General features: G+C 41.6%; 1 protein-coding gene across 1 annotated transcript; it reads right to left on the bottom strand.

The window, feature by feature from the left end:
• Positions 1–4,544: 4,544 nt before the first annotated feature.
• LOC136545911 (GDSL esterase/lipase At2g42990-like) lies at positions 4,545–16,090 on the bottom strand. The gene is made up of 3 exons (XM_066537878.1): positions 15,671–16,090; positions 6,072–6,561; positions 4,545–4,904 (listed from the first exon to the last, which is right to left on the bottom strand). The coding sequence occupies exons 1-3, from the start codon at positions 16,046–16,048 to the stop codon at positions 4,711–4,713; spliced, it is 1,062 nt and encodes a 353-aa protein (XP_066393975.1). The 5' UTR covers positions 16,049–16,090; the 3' UTR covers positions 4,545–4,710.
• Positions 16,091–19,878: the final 3,788 nt, after the last annotated feature.

The following is a 19,878-nucleotide window of genomic DNA, read 5'->3' as shown; positions in this document are numbered from 1 at the left end:
AGGTATGCTTCAGGAAAATATAAGCTAAAAGCAATAAATAATACGGATAGGAAAATTTTAGCCATTATAAATGCAATAAATGCTTTTAGGTTATATCTAGGATTTAAAGAGTTCACAGTTAGGATAGACTGTAAAGCTATATGCAGATATTATAATAAAGTTAATAGTAAGAAAAGTTCAACTAGACGATGGGTTTTATTTGAAGATATTATTAATTGAAATGGTTATAAAGTAATATTTGAGCATATAAAAGGCAAAGATAATACATTGCCTGATATATTTTCACGATCTTCTATTTTGCAGGAATGAAGAGAGTAATAAGCCCTATTAGGGGTGAATGTTTTAGCTTTGAAATTGATAATAAGCTAAGATTTTTTCCACCAAATACTTATAAATTCAAGCCTCGAGACCATATTGTTCTATATGATATACAAGAATGCATTCTAGATAATTTCTAGTTTTAATATAACAATAAAAGAAAAGATAAAGGTTATATGCTAGCAATATTAAATAGTCTAGCTGAATATTTTTATATGATTAATGGCAAAATACAACCAAAAGACCCATCCAGCAATATAGAGAAAAAAGCCATATATGTTATATATAGGAGAAAACACCAAGAATTTATATATCATTTGAAGAAGTTATAGCTCAGCAGATAGAAAAAGAAAAAAGATGAAGGAGTGTCTTGGAAAAAATATTTAGACATTGATCAAGCTCTTTCATATGCAAGAACTATTCTGGGTATAAACTATTTCTTAGAGCCAGTAGCCAAAGACTATATCCAGAAATATAGAAAGGCCAATGAAATAAAACCAATATTGGCAGGCCTAAATATAAGAGAAGAAGGACCGTCTAGACCGCATACATATAAAGAGACCGTAAAAAAAAGATATAAATCCATTGAATGAAGAATATGTCAATACTATGATGAAAGAAAAATTAGAGTCAATGACTCTTCAATGGAAGAAAGATATAAAGGAAGAAATCTTACAAGAGATAAAAGGTGAAATAGATGAAAAAATTGAAAATCTAATGAAAGACTATGAAGAAAATATTAAGAAAGATTATGAGTCAAAAATGAATATACATATATCAGACTATGAGGAAAACGATAATGAGATGTTGGATATCCGTAGTCATGGACAAAGACCAGAATATTAAATTTCAAATATGATGAAAATTAGAATACATATATTCTATATAAAAAATATACTCCCTATGTTGATAAGGTGTTATCAACAATTTAGCCGGGGAAGAGATATGAATACTACATGCTTATCTTTGATTTGATTTGATGTTTGCAACATCAATCATCCCGGCGTGGAAGACCATACCAAAGAATATCTCCAGAAGGATACTATCCGTGCATGATGGAGGACAATGCAAAAGAAATATACAGTCACTCTACTGTAGCCAGGACAATTATTCTCCATCCAGCTGTCCAGGCAACAGTAAGAAGGGATAATTGAAGACTTCGCCTTGAAGGCTCCTTCTGACGATAAGGCTCGCTCCTTCAGACGATAAGCATGAAGGACGCTCCCTTCGTGCTATAAAGCGGGACGCCGACGCATTCATTCATCATCGAAAGCTCCATCGAATGCTCAAGAGAAAATCATCGAAGACAATCACCAAAGCCTCAGACACGCACTCTCATCCACCACCCACTCCACCAACTTTCCACTCACACATACACCATGAATACATGATCTAAGAAGCACTCTGAGAATCATCCACCATTAGTAGTAATCACCTATCACCACTGTATCACTCCACCTTTGTAAATTAGAGAATAAAGGAGGTCCTCGTGATCTTCCTGCGTTTGTAAGGTAATCCCTAAGGTTTGTGCTAAGTGTTTAGGGTTTCCCGAAAGGGAAAGCCGTATGTAAGCTTGCTCTGTGAAAATGAATTAAGCTTTCCTGTTTTAATCCCTGTCTTCCTTTAAGCTCGTTTATATGGGGCGATGTCTCTATGCTAGGGACCATAGAGGAGAAGCCTCTGCGTGTGTTGTTCTCATGTTAGCCCTAGTAGCGGCGTTTGTAGAGAACCCTGTGTGCGCAGAGAAGTGTTCCCTTCGGGTGGAACTACCTGGGGAGACGATAGAGCCTGAGTCCTGTGTGTGCGTGGCTAGAGATAGGAAGGGAGTAGACCGGGTTAGCCTGGTTCTGAAGCGAGCTAGTGTTGCATACGGTGAGTACCGAGTAGGACTGTCACAAGCATAGTCGCATGACTGGCTGAACTATTGGTCTCTCCAGCCTATAAAAGATCCTTAGAAATAATCATCCACATACGCATATTCACTAAGCACTAGCTTAACTAATCACGAAAGCGACATATCAATATTTATATTCGCTAATCACTCGCTCACTCATCCGGTGTCCATAAAATAATCCCGCGTTAAAGCGACGCCACGACATACTTGCAGAGGCCTCGTGCCTTGAACAGTAAAGTGGTTGAGCCACCTCGTGCACTGTTCATATTCCGAATTTGAATAGTAGCCGCGAATTTGAATAGTGAACGCCGAATTTAAATAGTGCTGTGAATAGTAACTCGAGATCTCAGAATTCGAATTTCGAATCCGCTCGAGTTCTCGTTAGAACGTACCCTACGCCTTGGTATATATACATATGAGTATACTCCATAGCTGGCTATAGAATAGGATATTCTGTAGCCAGGCCATAGTCCGACTTGTCACCAGGACACCAGGCTGGTTCAGATGCATGCACGGCGAGCCACTGCGATCCCGGCCGGCCTGGCAGCCACGATCATTAATGGAAAATAATTAAATCATAATTAGGGCGCATGCATCAATTAGCGCACAGTATTTTTGGGTTGTCGATTGTGTGTGCATAAAAGTTACGAGAATACACGTGCATGCAAGTGAGTGGTTACGAGAATATATTTTAGTTGCCATGCATGCAAGCATGTACAGATGTGTTACGAGAATACACATAAAGCTGGTGTACTAGTACAGCTGCTGCCATGCATGCAAGTATGACGAGAATACTAAAAGCAAATACTCATTAAGTAATTAGGTAGTTACGAGAATAAAGCATGATGAGACCAATTTACGGTCTTGCATGCAAGTATTACGAGAATACTAAATACAAATACAAACCTATCATATCAAGTAAATGATTTACTAGAAAATATATGGCATTGAATGTGATTTATTAGAATCTATGCCTTGGTATTCCAGTGAATTTGACAACTATGATTTACGAGAATTTAGTGTGATTTATGAGAATGAACCTTGAATGTGAATTACTATCATGGTTTACGACAACTTTATACATGACTTACTAGAATCTATGTTGTTGAATAAGATTTACTAGAATCTATGTTTCTCTACCCTTCTAGTTACGATAATCTATTTAATACTATTTTTCGAATTATTTACTAGAATATATGTCCCTTGCAAATATTGAATTGTATTGTAGTGTTCAACAGGTGGGGACAAATCAAATCAGCCATACAAACAACGTAAAGTTCCAGTTGAAGTTTGACTAATCTAGCTAGAAGTGATGTGTCACTAGATTAGTAAGTATAAGTAGGTACTATGATTCTAGTAATTTACTATATCACCGATGTGTCACTAGAGTGTTGTGTTACACACAATTTAAATAACATAATCAATCCATGAACACACCTTGAATTCACAAACGTAAAAAATCAGTAAATCAATTGGAAGATAAAACACAGGGAAGGGATTAGAGAACGCACCTTGAACTGGACCACCAGTAGCTGCTGCACATCCGCGCGAATAGACGCGAGCTGTAGCGCTTCTGGCAGTAGTGTGCATGTGTGGCCACGAGTCACCATCACGATGGAGCTGCCCAAAGATGCAAAGCAGAATCGTCTGGAAGAACAGGTTAGATCTAGGGTGCGTCTGGTCATCGGCAGAAGCGACGATGATACGCACGTCTCCATCCACGATTGAGATGGTCTCCTATTTCTGGAAACGAGTAAGCGTAATTTGGGTGACAAGCCGGTCACTAATGCAAACCAGCCGAGCTATTAATGGGCTCCATCCAAGGCAAGGCGAGTCTGAGCCTGGTTCTGGTGGTGCGTTTGGGTGGGACGGATGGCCTCCTCGCGCTGCCTCGGACGCAGCTACAGAATAAATTATTCCGTAGCCAGCTATAGAGTACCCCTTCTCTCTCTCTCTCTCTATATATATATATATATATATATATATATATATATATATATATATATTCCAGGGTAGTGTTAGGAGTGAAACTACTTTTAAGTTTGACTAATGATCTAAAAATAGTATCAATATTTATATTTCTAAATAAGTATACTCCTGCTGTTCCAAAATAAGTGTACTTCTATAGAGTTTTGGTGAAGAAACCCGTGCTAGTGAAAAATTACAAAAATAACCTTATAAATGTAATAATTGTACTTTAAGAAGAGATAAAGTAGAAAAAGACAACTAGAGTTGGTTGTCTAATACATAGAGGTACACTTATTTTGGACAAATTTTGAACTATAGAAGTGCACTTATTATGAGACTAATGGAATATTATGAAAGTATATTTCACAAAGAATCTAATAATGCTTATTACACATCGTATAAGTATTAGTATATTTTTTATACATTTAATAATTTAAAAGAGTTTGACTCCTCGATAAACGAATGTGCGTTTAAAAAAGTGAAATCTAGTACACAGTAGGTAGTAGAGTACAAATACTCTACAAATGATATCACAGGAACACTCCCGACGTACTTTTGAGAATTTTGTCAGCTAATATCTTGTACACCCGCTCCGAAGGGTGAGCTGAATCGAAGAATAAGTACTTGTCCACGTCCTGACACGTCAGTGGTTCATCCAAGCCGCAAAGGACAGCAGTCTCGATGAGTCCTGTGCCACAGCAACCTTGCGCAACGTTCTCGAATCCTGGTGATGATAAACAAAACCCGATCGACAGCGTGAATATTGCACACAGTGTGTTCAACTCATTCATCAATATTACACTTGTTAGATGAGAAATGTTTTCTCGCATCATATCATGGCAAGGGACACCAAGTTGTTCCCTCACTAAGGATCTACTTCGTTCCATTAGCAGCAGCTAATTATCAGCTAGCTAGTTAATAGCTCACAATTAAAGTTACCTAGCTATCTATTAGCTGACTACGTACTAGTACTAGATATGAATTAGAAGGTTGTTGAAGTGTTGTTAATTTTATCCGAATATCCCTACATTTTACTATTTTCTACATCTAATAGATACTCTATCTATTTCAAATTATGAGATATTTTAACTTTTATATATCTAGAAAAGTCATAACGTCTTATAATTTAGAACAAAAGAATGGAGCAGTTGCTACTCCCTCCGTCCTGAATTATAAGTTATTCGAACTTTCTCGAAGAGTTAAAGCATCTCAAGTTAGATCAAAACTATAGAAAAAATTACAAAGATTTATGACATCAAATAGGTATACTATAAAAATATAATTAATAAAGAATCTAATGATACTTATTTGGTATCATAAATGTTAATATTTTATTATATAAATTTGCTTAAACTTAAAATGTTTTGACTCTCAAAAAGTTAGAATAACTTATAATTTACGACGGAGGAAGTAGTAATACTTAATTACCAATTGGTAGGAGGGCATTTCAATCAAATGTCTACTAATTAAGTGCTTTTAGTTGGGTTTGACTATACTCAATGAAATAGTTTAGCTGGGTGTGCAGCTAACAGTTAGTTGGTCGGTCAATTAGCTAGATCTATTTGAAATCACGCAGATATTTTTAAGGGGATGTTTGGATGGATTAGGACTAACAATTAGTCCTATTAGGTCATATGAGTGAATAGTGAACTAACAACTAGTCCATAACTAGAGGACTAAGAATTAGTCTGTCTGTTTGGATATTTAGGGACTAAAAATTAATCTACTAGTTGTTAGTTCTATGGATCCAAACCAGGTCTAAGTCATAGGATCCAAACATTACCTTTTAAAGACAGTTGCACATGTTGTATTGTAACTTAACACAAGATGCACGCTATGCAAGAACCAACAGTAAGTAGTATATATTGAGAAGATAGATTGGATCCCTAACCGTAGCCCGACGGATTGGCAACGATGTCAGACAACACGCTGTAAATGTCAACGTAAACCACCAGCACGCCGGCGAGGTCACCATTGAGCTTCGTCACGGCGTCCTGCAGCTCGGCATTGAACCTCATGGCCAGCTGGTTGTACTCCTCGTTGCACTCGCCTGGCTCTCTGTGGTTCCGCGTCCTCGAGAGAGGTAAGCACCCGAACGGAGGGAGCCCGGAGAGGCCGAACTTGCGAGCGCCGAGGTGGTAGGCGTCACGGGCGGCCGCTTCAGCAAGGCTAACGAGGTAGCTGACGTAGTCCGCCGGGGTATACTGGACGGGGCGGACAGGAAGGGTGAAGTAATTAAGGATGAAGTCGTTGGTGCCGATGCTGAAGATGTACACAGCCTCGGCGATGATCTCGCTGGCCACGGACTCCCCCTTTGCGGCTTCCAGCCTCGCCTTGTACTCCTCGAAGTACTCCAGCTGCTGGCCCAGGGGTATAACTGACTGAAATAAATTTAACACAGGTTCCAAACAACAAAGTAAGTTGCGGAGTAGAAGGTTAATTTAGGTAAGTACTTCTGTAAATCTGTTTTGGAACAAGGTACTTGGTAATTGGTATTAACAATAGAGTAAATTATATTCACCATGTAACAACTTTATAGGCGGGTGCAGAATATTCTAACAACTAGTAAATTAACTGCTCAAATAGGTACAATAACTTGACAAATTGGTACACGTATGGTACAAATGCTGCTCGTATGATAAAATATATACTCACATATTAGACGCGTAGTGTTAATAGCGGGTTTTCGGCACGTGCATTACACGCGTGGTGGAATTGCTTAAGATGGTTTTGGCAACTATAATGTGGGCATCACCAAACAGGTGCTCCACAGCGTCAATCACCTAAGGTATTTGCGATGGAGCCTCATCACCGAGAAGCTAGTGTCCATCCTCTTGAATAAGATAGTGATTATTGTTCTTCAACTTTAATCCTCTATTCTAATCATGCTAAGGTGGGTTTTTCACACGAGGGTTTACAACATGAATCTAGTTAACTAGTATTAGTTCTTAAACTCGTAGGGCTGGAACCCTGACCTTCCTCTGTTTTTGCATCAACTACTTTGTTCTTGGCCAATTATGATAGTACATGTTTATGTTTTCACTTAATGGTGGCCATGGTTTATCGTGTGAATATTGTTACTCAATTTTGTTAATAAGTAGGCTAGATGGAAATATTATATCTTCTTTTTCCAAAATAGAAGGTTGAAAATTTCTAGTGCAAATGTGATCATCTTTTGTAGATTGCATCTAATCTATTGTTCAGGTTTGATTTGGGGCGTTCATGTTGACTGCATTATCCATTAATTTTGGCACCTAACCGTTGAGTATGTATTTTTTTCATATTAGCAATGTTTGAAACTTATATGCACCAATTTGCCAAGCTATTGTATTTATTTGAGCAGTTTATAAGTTGTTGGACCAATTTACACCTCACCTGTCAAGTTCTTGTATTGTAAGCGTAATTTACTCTAACAATAATTCTCTTTTCTAAGCGATTGATCGAGTGACAATTATGTTTGAAGTAATGATTTCAAAGTTCATATTTTTAAAAATTTTCAATTGAACAAAAGTTGTTGTACTCAAAGAGTTCTAAAGCTTTGCAGATAAAAAATTTCAATTTCAGTTCATTTAGGGTCTCAAATATGCATTATAATATTCAATAAAATAAGTACAAAAGGAATATATCGATCACTTAGTCACAAAGCGACTTTGAGTCACAGTGGTAAAGAATTAACAAGTTAGGCTAGAGGTTATGAGTTCGCTTCTCCGCATGCGTGCATATTTCGTGCAAACAATCGCATGACTTGTGACTTTCACTACAGAGGGTTGGTTGTAGGAGTGGATATCGAGCTAGCTCGACTCGGCTCATTAAGGTACTGAGGTGAAGTGATCAATATATAAATTTTATATCTAATCAATGCTAATTTATCACTAAAATGAAGCAATAAACCACAAAAACAAAAGGAGTAGCAAGGGACGGTGATGGAGTAGGGGAAGACGCGGCTCGACCTTGGACAATCCACACCGACGAGAAAGCGATTGCTCTTTGAGACTCCATACTTGCCAGTGGCGGGGGGGGGGGGGGGGGGGGGGGGGGGGGAGTTCGCTCCTACACCTCAGCAACCTTGTCTTCCTTCTCCATGGTGACAGAGGTGAGTGCGAGTAGTGCTGGCATGCTGTGTGCAACGTAGAAGCCACTGTGGATGGTAGCGCCAAATTAAGCCTTAGCTGGTGACAGGAAAGGAGTAGCCAGGGATGGTGATGGAGTAGGTGAAGACGCGGCTCGACCTTGGACAATCCACACCGACGAGGAAGTGATTTTGCTCTTCGATACTCCAAACCTACCTGTGGCGGGGGAGTTTGCTCCTACACCTCGACAACCTTGACCTTGTCTTCCTTCTCCATGATGACTGGCAAGTGCAAATAGTGTTGGCGTGCAGTGTGCAACGTAGAAGCCACTGTGGACGGTACGCCAAGCCTTGACTAGTGATAGGCCGTAGGGTGGGCGGAGGAGTGGAGGGGTCAAGTCATTGGCTGTCGACGAGCGACGATGGTGGGTGGATATTCTTTTAATGGTGGATGGGGTTTGCCAATTCATATTCACTATATAAGGTATTTGCTAGGGTTGAAACCGGTGGGCTTGCTAAGCCTCTTTTGTGGCCATGGGCACATGAGAATTGCTGATTGGCCGACTGGAACGAGGGATTAACAGCATGTTCGGTTGGCTGGTTCGTATCGTTGCTGGTTCGTGAAGAAGTACTGCTGGTTGGTTTGTGTGAGAGAAAAATACTGTTCCGGCTGAAAATTTATGATCATTTACGACAAGCCACAGCCAAACGAATAGGCTGTAAGAAGCTATCGTGCTACTAGTTTGGCTCGTGAGCTGGTTTGTTAAAAAAACGAGCTGAACTCCTAGCTTGCCTCGTGAAAAAAATAAAACAGGCCAAGCCGTAATACTAAGCTGACCACGAGTCTAGTGAGCTGGTGAGCCACTATCTTGTCCAGCCCTAATTGATTGGCCCATTTCTATCCAGAACTTTGCTATTTTTTTACCTGGTTTGCAAATTGTAACATCCCAGATGTTAAGAATCAAACTCAAACCTGACCATGAGCATCATCAGGCATAAGCACCAAGTGTCATGTCATAAATGCATTTCATGTTGCAAGTAAAGCTTTCACATATTGCATATATAGTGTTTCACATGTTTCATGAAATGATATCAATAGTAGTGTTTAAGGTTCTTTGTGATTTTATATATGTGAATTTGCTTAAACAAATCAAATTTTGTTAAAATAAACTTTGTAGTACAAGATGTGTGCTTTCATATGGAATCAAAATGTGATGATGTTTCTAAGTCAAACATGTTTAAAATTGAGCCCAAAGATTGGATTTAATGCTGAAAATCACACAGCAAATTTTGTCTAAGTCCCTAAAAACAGCATTTAGTTCAATTTTTGGGGAGTTATAAAATGAAATTCCATGAATCAAATTTGTCCAAATTTTCTTCCATTGCTTCATATAATGTTTAAACTATGATAATGTGAAATTAGTTGAGATGTTTGATACATGATTGTTCCTTAATTAATTCCCAAAGTTTGTTAATCTAATTGTTTTCAAAACCCTAACTGAGGTCTGAAATTCAGTTTCATCCTACCCTTGTTCTTGACCTTGGATCTCCCAGTCCAGTAAGAATTAGCACTCGAGACTGTAAGTAATCTTGGAGGTCTCACCAATTTGAACAACTTTTATTCTTGAAGATTTTCGAGTTGTCACGTAAAATTGAGAGAACCAACATGAAGAATAGGGCCGGTTCAGTCGCTACTGTAGCATCGGAAGCTGCTGCCACCGAGCTGCTTGCCGTCGGAGACCGCCACCGCCTTAGCGCCGCCTTGCGCGCGCGGCACGAAGCTGCTTCACGTGGCCACGCTCAAGAAGCTGCTGGCTCGTCCAGACGCTTCGCCCTCGCCGATAAAAGCGCAGCGCCGCCGGCCGTCCTTCCTTTCCCTTCTCTGCTCGCCGCCGTGCTCCTCGGCTCGCCGGCGTACTTCATCACCACGGCACAGCCAGCGCCCAATTCCTCTTGCCTGCAGATTCGCATCGCCCATGCGCATCCTCCAAGCCCAGTCTCGTCACCTCTACCGGTCAGAGTCCCCGGCACGGCCGTTTTCCGCCGCCGGTGCTCTGCCGCGCCACCGCGAGCACCCCCGCCGTGGCCAGGCTCCACTGGAGCACCTTCCGTTCCCTTTCTTCTTGTTCTGGTTTCCTCGTAAGTCCGTGATGCTCATAAGCTTATAATTTTCATCTCTACCGCGTAGGTTCCTCCGGAACGCGCCGTCGCCCCCAGATCGCGCCACCGCCTTCGCCCTCGAGACACCGGTGATCTAGCCTCGCTGTGTCCTCGACTCGATCAGCAGGCACAATAGGATCGAGATGAGATACCGAGACTAACCCCGTCGCCTGTTTGGACTCTACTGCACCGGAGTAGTCAGAACGCCGCCGCGCCGGCGAGCTCTGCTCCGCCGTCCGCCATGGCCGCGGGCGAGCTCGCTGCTAACCTCAGCTCGATCAACCGGCAGCGTAGATAGGTGCGTAGGGTTTCTTCGAGTCTGCTGGTGCCAACCCTGTCAATGGTGACCTCGCCATCGGCAGGTTCCGCGGTGCCGTGCGCCGCCGTGCCGCCATGGCCGGCATCGAGCGCGCCACAAAACCCTAACTGCTCTACCGTCACCATAGGGTGATGTGCTAGGTTGTCCTGAGCGCGTACGTGCCCTCTCCGTCGCCGGAGACCCCGTCGCCGGTGAGGAAACGCCGGTCAACGGCCGTGCACCCGAGGCTGCGCGCGGGGGCACTGTGCCGTTGACTCTGGCCCCGCCTGTCAGCCATTGTGGCTGGCTGGGTGTGGGTGCAGATGGGTTTTTAACCCTTTTCGATTTTCAGAAAATGTTTTCTTATGCAGTTTCTTGTTTAAATCATAACTAAATATTGGAGCATGATAAAAATGTGAATTTTTTTGTGTAGCCTTGTTATGAGATGTTATACTATTTCAAAATATGAAATGGCCATTTTCAGTAGTTTTTATATGCTTTAAAATTATCTATTTTAATTAATAAATGGATCTTGCATGATTTTTATAAATACAAATATTAATCCTATGATCATGAAACTTCTTGTGTATATTATATGTGTTAATATATACCTTCACAAAAAGTTTGGTACTGTTTTGATAATCCTAACTTAGTTAATTAATTTAAGTGTTTATAAATGTCTTTTCCATGTTTAATAAATATTAAAATGAATTAGGATAAATCACAAAATGACTTTGGTATATTTTGGAGTTGATTGTGGACCTTGGAACACCAAACCCCTATTGTTCCTTGGCAACTTAATTCCTTTCCATGATATGCTTATCATCAACTTGTTATATAATAAATAAATGGTTTAATTAAATGCTTAATTAGTACATGCAGGTATATAAACCTTGATTGCTCCTTGTGTGCAATAGTTGAGTAAGTGGTTATGCTTTGTAGATGCTTTTCATGTTAATCTTGCTGGTCCATGTTAAGTTAATCCTTTTATGTTAACAACTAATTAGCATTGAGGTTAATAATTAAAATGCTTGGTAAGATAATGACCCTAGTTCTTAGTGAAGGAAAGTTGTACTCAAGATAATTAACTTTGTTTAAACTTCTATTATGCACTTGTGCACCTCTCATCATGCATCATGGCATGTAGTCCATCATGTTATGTACGAGAGTGAGAAGGCTCGTATTGATCAAGTCTCGGAGAAGGTTCATCCACCATGGTGTCGATGCCAAGTCTAACTCCTGTGGTCCTTGAAAGCTCTAGTTTGGTTTTGGTAAATTGATGAAACCCTAAGTGCTAACCTAGTTTATCAAAGTGATTATGAGATAGGTGGCACTACTCCAAGTAATGAAGAAATTGTGAAGATCATGATGATGGTGATGTCATGGTGATGATCAAGTGCTTGGACTTGAAAAGAAGAAAGAGAAAAACAAAAGGCTCAAGGCAAAGGTATAAATGGTAGGAGCTATTTTGTTTTAGCGATCAAGACACTTAAAGAGTGTGATCACATTTAGGTTCGATAGCCGTACTATTAAGAGGGGTGAAACTCGTATCAAAATGCGGTGGTCAAAGTGCCACTAGATGCTCTAACTCATTGCATAAGCATTTAGGATCTAGTGGAATTCTAACACCCTTGAAAATATTTGTGAAAATATGCTAACACATGTGCACAAGGTGATACACTTAGTGGTTGGCACATTTGAGCAAGGGTGAAGAAGTTAGAGGTGAAAAGGAGTTAGTCTCGCTGGTTACAAGGTGACCGGATGCTGATCTCAGAGGGACCGGCGCGTCTGGTCAGTTGTAGTAGTGTGGACACTAGCGTCGGTCAATTGACTAGACGCTGGGTCGCTCAGCGATCAGACGCTATAAGGCTACGTCATGTTGTGTTGTCGGATAGCGCAGAAGAAAGTCACCGTGAGACCGGACGTTGGCTGTGTCTGGTCAAGCATGACCAGACGCGTCCGGTCAAAGAAATTCGTTTCTAGAACCTTACTGGAAACGACCGGACGCTAGAGGCTCAGCGTCCGATCGACTGATGACCGTTGAGATCAGGTGAACAGTATTCAAAGAAAGGGGACACGTGGCGTGTATCATGTGACCGGACGCTGAGGGTCAACGTCCGGTCAATCCGACCAGAGCATCCGGTCACCCCGAGTTGTGCCCAGTGAAGGGGTATAACGGCTCTATTTCGTGAGGCTTCTATTTAAGCCCCATGACCAGTTGAAGCTCATACCTTTGGCCATTTTCATTGACATAGCAACCTTATGAGCTTAGCCAAAGCCCTCCCACTCATCTCTATTATTGATTCATCATCTTTGTGGGATTGGGAGTGAATCCAAGTGCATTGCTTGAGTGTTTGCATCTAGAGGCACTTGGTGTTTGTGTTTCGCTGTGGGATTCGCTTGTTACTCTTGGTAGTTGCCGCCACCTAGATGGCTTGGAGTAGCGATCGTTGAGCGGAGGGTGGTGATTATTTCCAGCTCTGATCGTGGTGATTGTGAGGGGTTCTTGACCTTTCCCCGGCGGAGAGCCAAAAGATACTCTAGTGGATTACTCGTGGCTTGTGTTATCCTCATCTTGTGTTGGTTGTGCAGCACCCTATTGAGGGTTTGGCGTGTGATGCCAATTAGCGCGTGAACCTCCAAGTGAGTGAATCGCCATAACAAGGACTAGCTTGCCGGCAAGCAAGTGAACCTTGGTAAAAAATCATTGTGTTCATCATTTAATTCTGAGGTGATTGGTCTTCATTGTTATTCACTCTTGTGATTGATTGGCTCCTTCCTCGACACGGCGGTATAACCTTCTTGCTCACTCTCATTATATTACCACAAACTAGTTGTCAAGCTCTTTAGTGTAGCTAGTTGTGAGAGCTTGTTAGTTTGGTTAGTGTGGCTCTTTAGTTAGCTTTTGAGAGCACACTAACTTAGTGTAGTGTCATAGCTATTATATTGATAGAATTTATATAAACTAGAATTGTGGTAGGTGGCTTGCTTTTTAGTAGGCTAACGCAACACTTGCTTCGCCTCATAATTGTCTAACCAGTTTGTCAAGTGTTGTTGCAGAATTTTTAATAGGCTATTCACCCCCCTCTAGCCATTAGGACCTTTCAGTCCTCTGTGGAACTAACCTTCTCTACAACGCAGGCAAGCCCCAAAGCATAAACCCTTCTCTAGCATTTACAAATCTTTATTACACTTAAGTCTTGGGAGATGTGCATGAAGTAATTAGGAGTTGGTTGAATAAATCGTTGTTGCATGATTACCTTGTTATTCTGGTATCCTTAGTCGTACCCCACTTATATGTGTTGGTCGATATCTCTAATGCTTAGTAATGCTTAGGCTTCGATAGAAGTCGAATGATGATTTCATCGTTCGCGAGAATTAGGTTTGCCTCGGCTCTGCCTTTTGGTCGTGAGAATATCATAAGTATGATAATATTTAAATTGAGACTGGGTGGGACTTGATGTTATGGGTTCTTGGGCAGACAGGCTCGTCTGGTTGTGCTCATTCCGCTTATGTCGATTGAGGACCATACCATTGTAGGCCACCGTGTGGTCAAGACCTTGCAGTACTGGCACATACTCTGGTAAGCCTGATACCACGGCTATTCCATTATGTGAAAAGACAACTACGCACTGGGCATAGGAGATGGTGAGAGTAGCGTGTACACATCTTGTGAATCCACCAAGAGTGACGCAGGGAGGTGGAGTACTGTGTTCTCGGGTAGCACAGACCGGTTCACGTTTTGGAGGATCCAAGTGATGGTTGATATATGTAAGTCCGAGACCGGGATCTGTATATGTCGTGTGGTAAGGAAACCCAGCTGGGCCTAATCGATTAGAATCGTCGTGCTCCTCGATTATGAAGACTCGATCCTCTGACCTGCATCGTAGTTAATCAATGAAATAATGGTTCTTATGGCATAAGAAGAGATGAGATGATTAATGAAGTGATTGATCAAGAGCAGGTGCAAACTGGATACCACTTAGAAACTCAATACGAAGCTAAAACATCGAAAGTAAGGATCCACTTATAGTAAGCTTTTCTGTAAAAGTTATTCTTGCTTCTAACTTTTCTTTAAGCCTGCATACCCTTGAAGTCTTTTTCTGTTAGTTGGGTAAGACTTGTTAAGTACCCTTAAGTACTAAGGGTCTGTTAACCCTTATTGCAGGTTATGACTCGTACTGCTAATTGAGATCATGTCAGTGGGCTCGACATGATCTGGTCGTCTCTCCTACCTTAGATGCTTTACCTAAGTTGCTTCCGTAGTCTTACTCATCTTTTGGACCTTAAGCTAAGTTTTTACTTGAACATGTTTTGTAAACTATTGTTAAGTCTTCCACACTCTGATATAAGTTATTTTTGTACCAAGTGTTGTAATGTTGTGGTAACTCCATGTTGATCCTGTATGAGTTGTAAAATATGGATGATTCAGGGTTTCCTGAGGACATCCGACAGACTACCAAGATTATCTGGCTCTCATGTGCAGCAGTCAGGGACATTTAGGACAATAATAGGAGTATATGGACCATACAATTTGGGTGGTTCTACCACACAAATTCTAAAAAAAACTACTTTAGAGACAACTGGATTTCGGCCTACTTCTAAAAATCACACTCTACGTGCGGCTAGATTTTGGCTCGCTTCTAGAGTTCGATTTTTAAAGGTGGTTGATTTCTACATAGAGGCAGCCGTGTGTATAAACCATCTACCCGTCTCTAAAAACACATGTGTAGTAGTGTACATTACACCCATTTCACAATCCGGACTCCATAACCCATCTATGGTCTTGGCTGAATGAATAGAATGGGATGACAAGATCATCGACTCACCCGTTCAAAATCATGTCTTCCTTCACTCCAAAAAACGGAGGAATACCCCAGTCCGAAGCAACGACCCAAATACTTGTGAAATAAAGAAAAATAAGGCATAGCAGAACTTGCAGAAGGCATAAAAGATTCCTTACTGTGAATTTTGCTGTTAAATCATCCAGCCCGGTGGCTCCGGAGGCAAAGCTGACGCCCTTAGCGAGCTGGTCGATCGTGTAGCTGGGGTCCAGGTATGCCGGCAGAGTCGACGGCAAACCGAAGGCCTCTGAAATGAAGTCTGTGACAAGCCGGCCGTCGGAGAACCTGCCGGTGGCGACGCCCCCGTTGAAGTCGCGCCCATATGGCGGGAAGTTGGCCTTGGCGATGGTGGGGATGAAGTTGTTGTTGCCCGTGTCCACTGTGGAGTCCCCGAACACAATGAGCGCCGACACCTTGCCAGCGGTGGCCCTGCTGGTCGAGCGAGAGAAATGCACGAGTAGAAGCAGCAGCCAGTAGCACAGGCTTTGAGACGACATATTGCCTGGTAGCCCTATAGTGAGGCAAAGCGGAGAGTGGGGTGACACACACGCGCACATGTGTGTCCGAGAGAAATTTAAAAGTGGTGCTGTTGAGGTGTTACCTCTATCCATCTCAACTTTTTCAAGAAGAGTCTTTTCAATGCCTGTACGTATACCGTGACCTGATTAGCAAGATAACGCCCGGGAGAGTGAGAGCTGAGATATTCGGCCTGTTCGCTGGTTGGTTTCTGGACTGGTTTGGGTTGACTGGTGCTGGTTTGTTGTGAGAGGAAAATACTGTTGGCTAGCTGGTTTGGGCTGGCTGAAACCAACAAGCGAACAGGGTGATTCTCTCTTCTTTCATATAATTTTATTTATTTGAGGCGTCTAACTATTTTTTTTATTTTTCCATGAAATATCGCAACACATCGGGAAAAAAACACGTAGCTTGAAATTTGTATTAGGAGATAAACTTTTAAGTACTCCAAAACACACCTTTGACTATGATTTTTCTACTATAACATATATGATTTTTTTTAAAAAAATCTTAAATACTTTTAGTGAATATATAAAGGAATACATTATAGAAATTGTGGTCTATCTAGAGTTCAAAGATTACGAGAGATCCTGTTTCTAAATTGTTGAAAACCGGAGCTATCTCGTAATCTTAGATTTATATATCTTGCGTACCACATACTTCCACGCTTGTGTAATCACACTGCAAATAAATACTGAATGTGTTGGGGCAGGCAATTACTGCATCCAACCACTGCTAAAGAAATGGAACGCAATATCCACATCATCGGCGGTGGCAGATGGAACTGAGTGATTTATGGTGTGCATGGGACCAGACAAGTACATAAAGGTAGTGCTACTAAAAAAAGTACATGAAGGGTAGCGCTTTCAATTGAAGAGTGCTATTTTTTTAACTATAGAATATGCATTAGATCACTAATAAAGGTAGCAGTATATGAATACCTTCCTAGAAGAGTAGAAGGTCTAGAATACAATACCAAGTACCATACATTCAACACAAGCAGGATACTCCCTTGGTCCTAAATTAAATAAAATTTTAAAGGTATCCTATAAGTCAAACACTTTTAAATTTAACCAAATTTAGAGAAAAGAACATCTATATTTATAACACCAAATTAGTATCACCAGATACGTCATCAAATATATTTTGGCACCCTTTGCTTGGGCTTCCCAAAAGCCAACCAAAGGGGCGGCAACTCATAGGTGCTTTGGGGCAACAACAATTTTTTATCTCTAGTACAAAACTCACAATAGCACTACCCTTGTTTTCACTGGCTGTGGAGGTGGGTAACTTCAAAGAAATTATCCACCTGTCACTGGTTATGAAAAAATTGTAAGTGCAATTAAGCCTTTTTTTTATTTTAGTGATAATGACCACATAATCAGAGGACTAATGAGATTTATTAAGTTGACAAGAAGGGGTGATATAAGAATGAGGATGCTATTTAGAATGGTTTGAGATCCGTCGACTATCAAGGGGGATATAATGCACAAGGTTTAATGTGCAACCAAGTGCTCAACATAACCACCATACATAAATCCTCAACCAAGCCAAGCCAGCCAACTCTAACCTTCTGCTGGTTGGCTGGCACAGCACTGCCACATATCTCGCGGCATTACCGCGACTTAACGGTCAGTTGGGAAAGGAGGGGTATTTATACCTCTTCTCATTCCTCCCCAACGATCATCTCAAGCATTATTCACTCTTCTCCTACCTTCAGACAAGCCCCTCACACTCTATTGAAGGCCATCCAAGCTCTTCCATTGATTCCCTTGTGATTTCTTGAGAGATTGGTCTCCAAACTTCATCAGAGAGCTTGTCAAGCTGAGATCCAACTACTATAGCACTTGGTTCATGTTCCAGTCGGTGGATTATGTTCATTACTTTTGGAGCAAGAGCTCCTATAGACAGCTAGGCATCGCCCGTCAAAGCTCCCAACTCTTGTGGGCGCTCCAGGAAGTTTGTAACTCACCCAACATCTAGTAAGAACTCTCAAAATAAGAGACTTGTGCTCTTGACTTGAGAAGAGGATAGGGTTTGCGAAACAAGCCTTAGTGGCTTCCTCAAGAACGTGGAGGTAGGCAAGCCTTAGTGCCGAGTTAAACCACGGGATAAATCTTGTCTCTTGTGTTCTTGCTATTTTGGTGTGCTCTACTTGTGTTGTTGGTATATTTAGGGTTTGCTCCTGATCTACTTGTGCCTTAGCTTCCAACCTTGTCAAGTGGTGAAATAGGCTCTACACTACCCTAGGAACATTGGTAATTTACTCGATCTAAGTTTCATTGGGTAAATTTTGAATTATGCTTTCGAGTTACTCTGATACATACAACCCAGTGTTCCATGCTAGAACAAAACATATAGAGGTTGACTTCCACTTTGTCAGAGAATGAGTAACAAGGAAATTGCTAAACATTGAATTTGTCTCTTCATGTGATCAAGTAGCAGATAGATTTGCAAAACCACTGATAGTACGACTCCTGGAGAATTTTAAATACAATGTTAACCTAGTACGGTTATGATTGAGGGGAGGTGTTAAACAATATGTGTAACGATATGTTGTGCGTTGACGAACACATGTTTCCTACTTCCGACCAAGGTGAAAGCATCTAGGCCCCTAGTTGGGTTTCGGTGATTAATGACAACACGAGATTACTATGACTAACGTGTGTTTTGTAGAGGCAATTTGAGTTAGGTCATGGTAATGGCAATTGATTGGGCAATCATGGTTGTCATGCCCCTGTCGATGGAAATTGTTTTAGTTTTCAAAGGATGAACGACAAGGTTAAGGACGAACTAGTTCTAAGTGTCGTTTGGTGTTGAAGAGACACTTAGAGTAGTTTAGGACTTTATTTTTCCTTTGGTCGTACTATTAAGGGGGGTATGGACTAGTAGCTTGACCTATGTGAGTCTAGTGGGTTAGGTGTGGTGCACACTTGTCAAATCTAGCACTAGGTAGCTCAGGAGTAGCCCTAAGATCAATTAGAGTAAACTTCATTCACATAGAATTTCGAGTTGAAAGTGAATGGAGGGTCAAATGATTGACCAGACGTTGGTCTGGTTGTGACCGGACACTGGAGGGTGAGTCTGGTTAGTTCATTTGATCAACCGAAGTTGTCTGGTACTGACCGGACGCTGAGTGAAAGTGGACCGAATGCTGGTTGCCAGCATCTGGTCAACTCCAAAGAGGTTCCAGAGAAGGATTTTCTTGATCGGACATGTCCAGTCAGTGATGACTGGACGCTAGTCAGGATCCAATAACTGACCGGACGCTGAACAGTGAAGTGACCAGACTTTGGGTGCCAGTGTCCGGTCAACATCAGTAAGGTTCCAGAGAGCATTTTTCTTGACCGGATGTGTCCGGTCAGTGCTGACTGAATGCTGGTTAGAGTCCGGTTAGAACTTAACGGCTCTTTGCGGGTATAACTGACCGGAGCGTCTGATCACCCCGATCGGAGCATCCGGTCACCCCGTAGAATGCTGACTCAGCCTCCAAACATTATGTTTTGAATGAGGGGTATAAATACTTACTCCACTCATCCAAGCGAGGTCTCTTACCCATTTGTTCAGCTGAGAAACACCTTGAGAATGCAAGGGAGAGCAAGAGCCTAGTGAGGTGATTGAGATTTGAGAATCCAAGATTAAGGTCCTCATTAGTGCAAGGAGAGTAGCAAGTGTGCATCCACCCTTCTTATTAGGCTTGTCGTGGTCAAGTGAGAGTTTGTGCTTGTTACTCTTGGTGATCGCCATCACCTAGACCCTTGCACGGATCAAGGGGGAGCTACACCCTTGCGCGGGTGCTCCAACGAGGACT

The sequence above is a fragment of the Miscanthus floridulus genome, chromosome 3, assembly GCF_019320115.1.
Source record: "Miscanthus floridulus cultivar M001 chromosome 3, ASM1932011v1, whole genome shotgun sequence".
Classification (NCBI taxonomy): Eukaryota; Viridiplantae; Streptophyta; class Magnoliopsida; order Poales; family Poaceae; genus Miscanthus; species Miscanthus floridulus.
Note: the sequence above shows the minus strand (reverse complement) of the source record. Positions and strands in the feature narration are given on the sequence as shown.

Bases quoted from the DNA above. Each gene is read 5' to 3' on its own strand.
- LOC136545911 (XM_066537878.1), bottom strand. From the start codon at position 16,048: ATGTCGTCTCAAAGCCTGTGCTACTGGCTGCTGCTTCTACTCGTGCAT. The intron at 6,562-15,670 runs GTAAGGAATCTT...AATTTATTTCAG, and splicing joins ATTTAACAGCAAAATTCACA to TCAGTTATACCCCTGGGCCA. The intron at 4,905-6,071 runs GTTAGGGATCCA...TATCATCACCAG, and splicing joins TGCCAATCCGTCGGGCTACG to GATTCGAGAACGTTGCGCAA.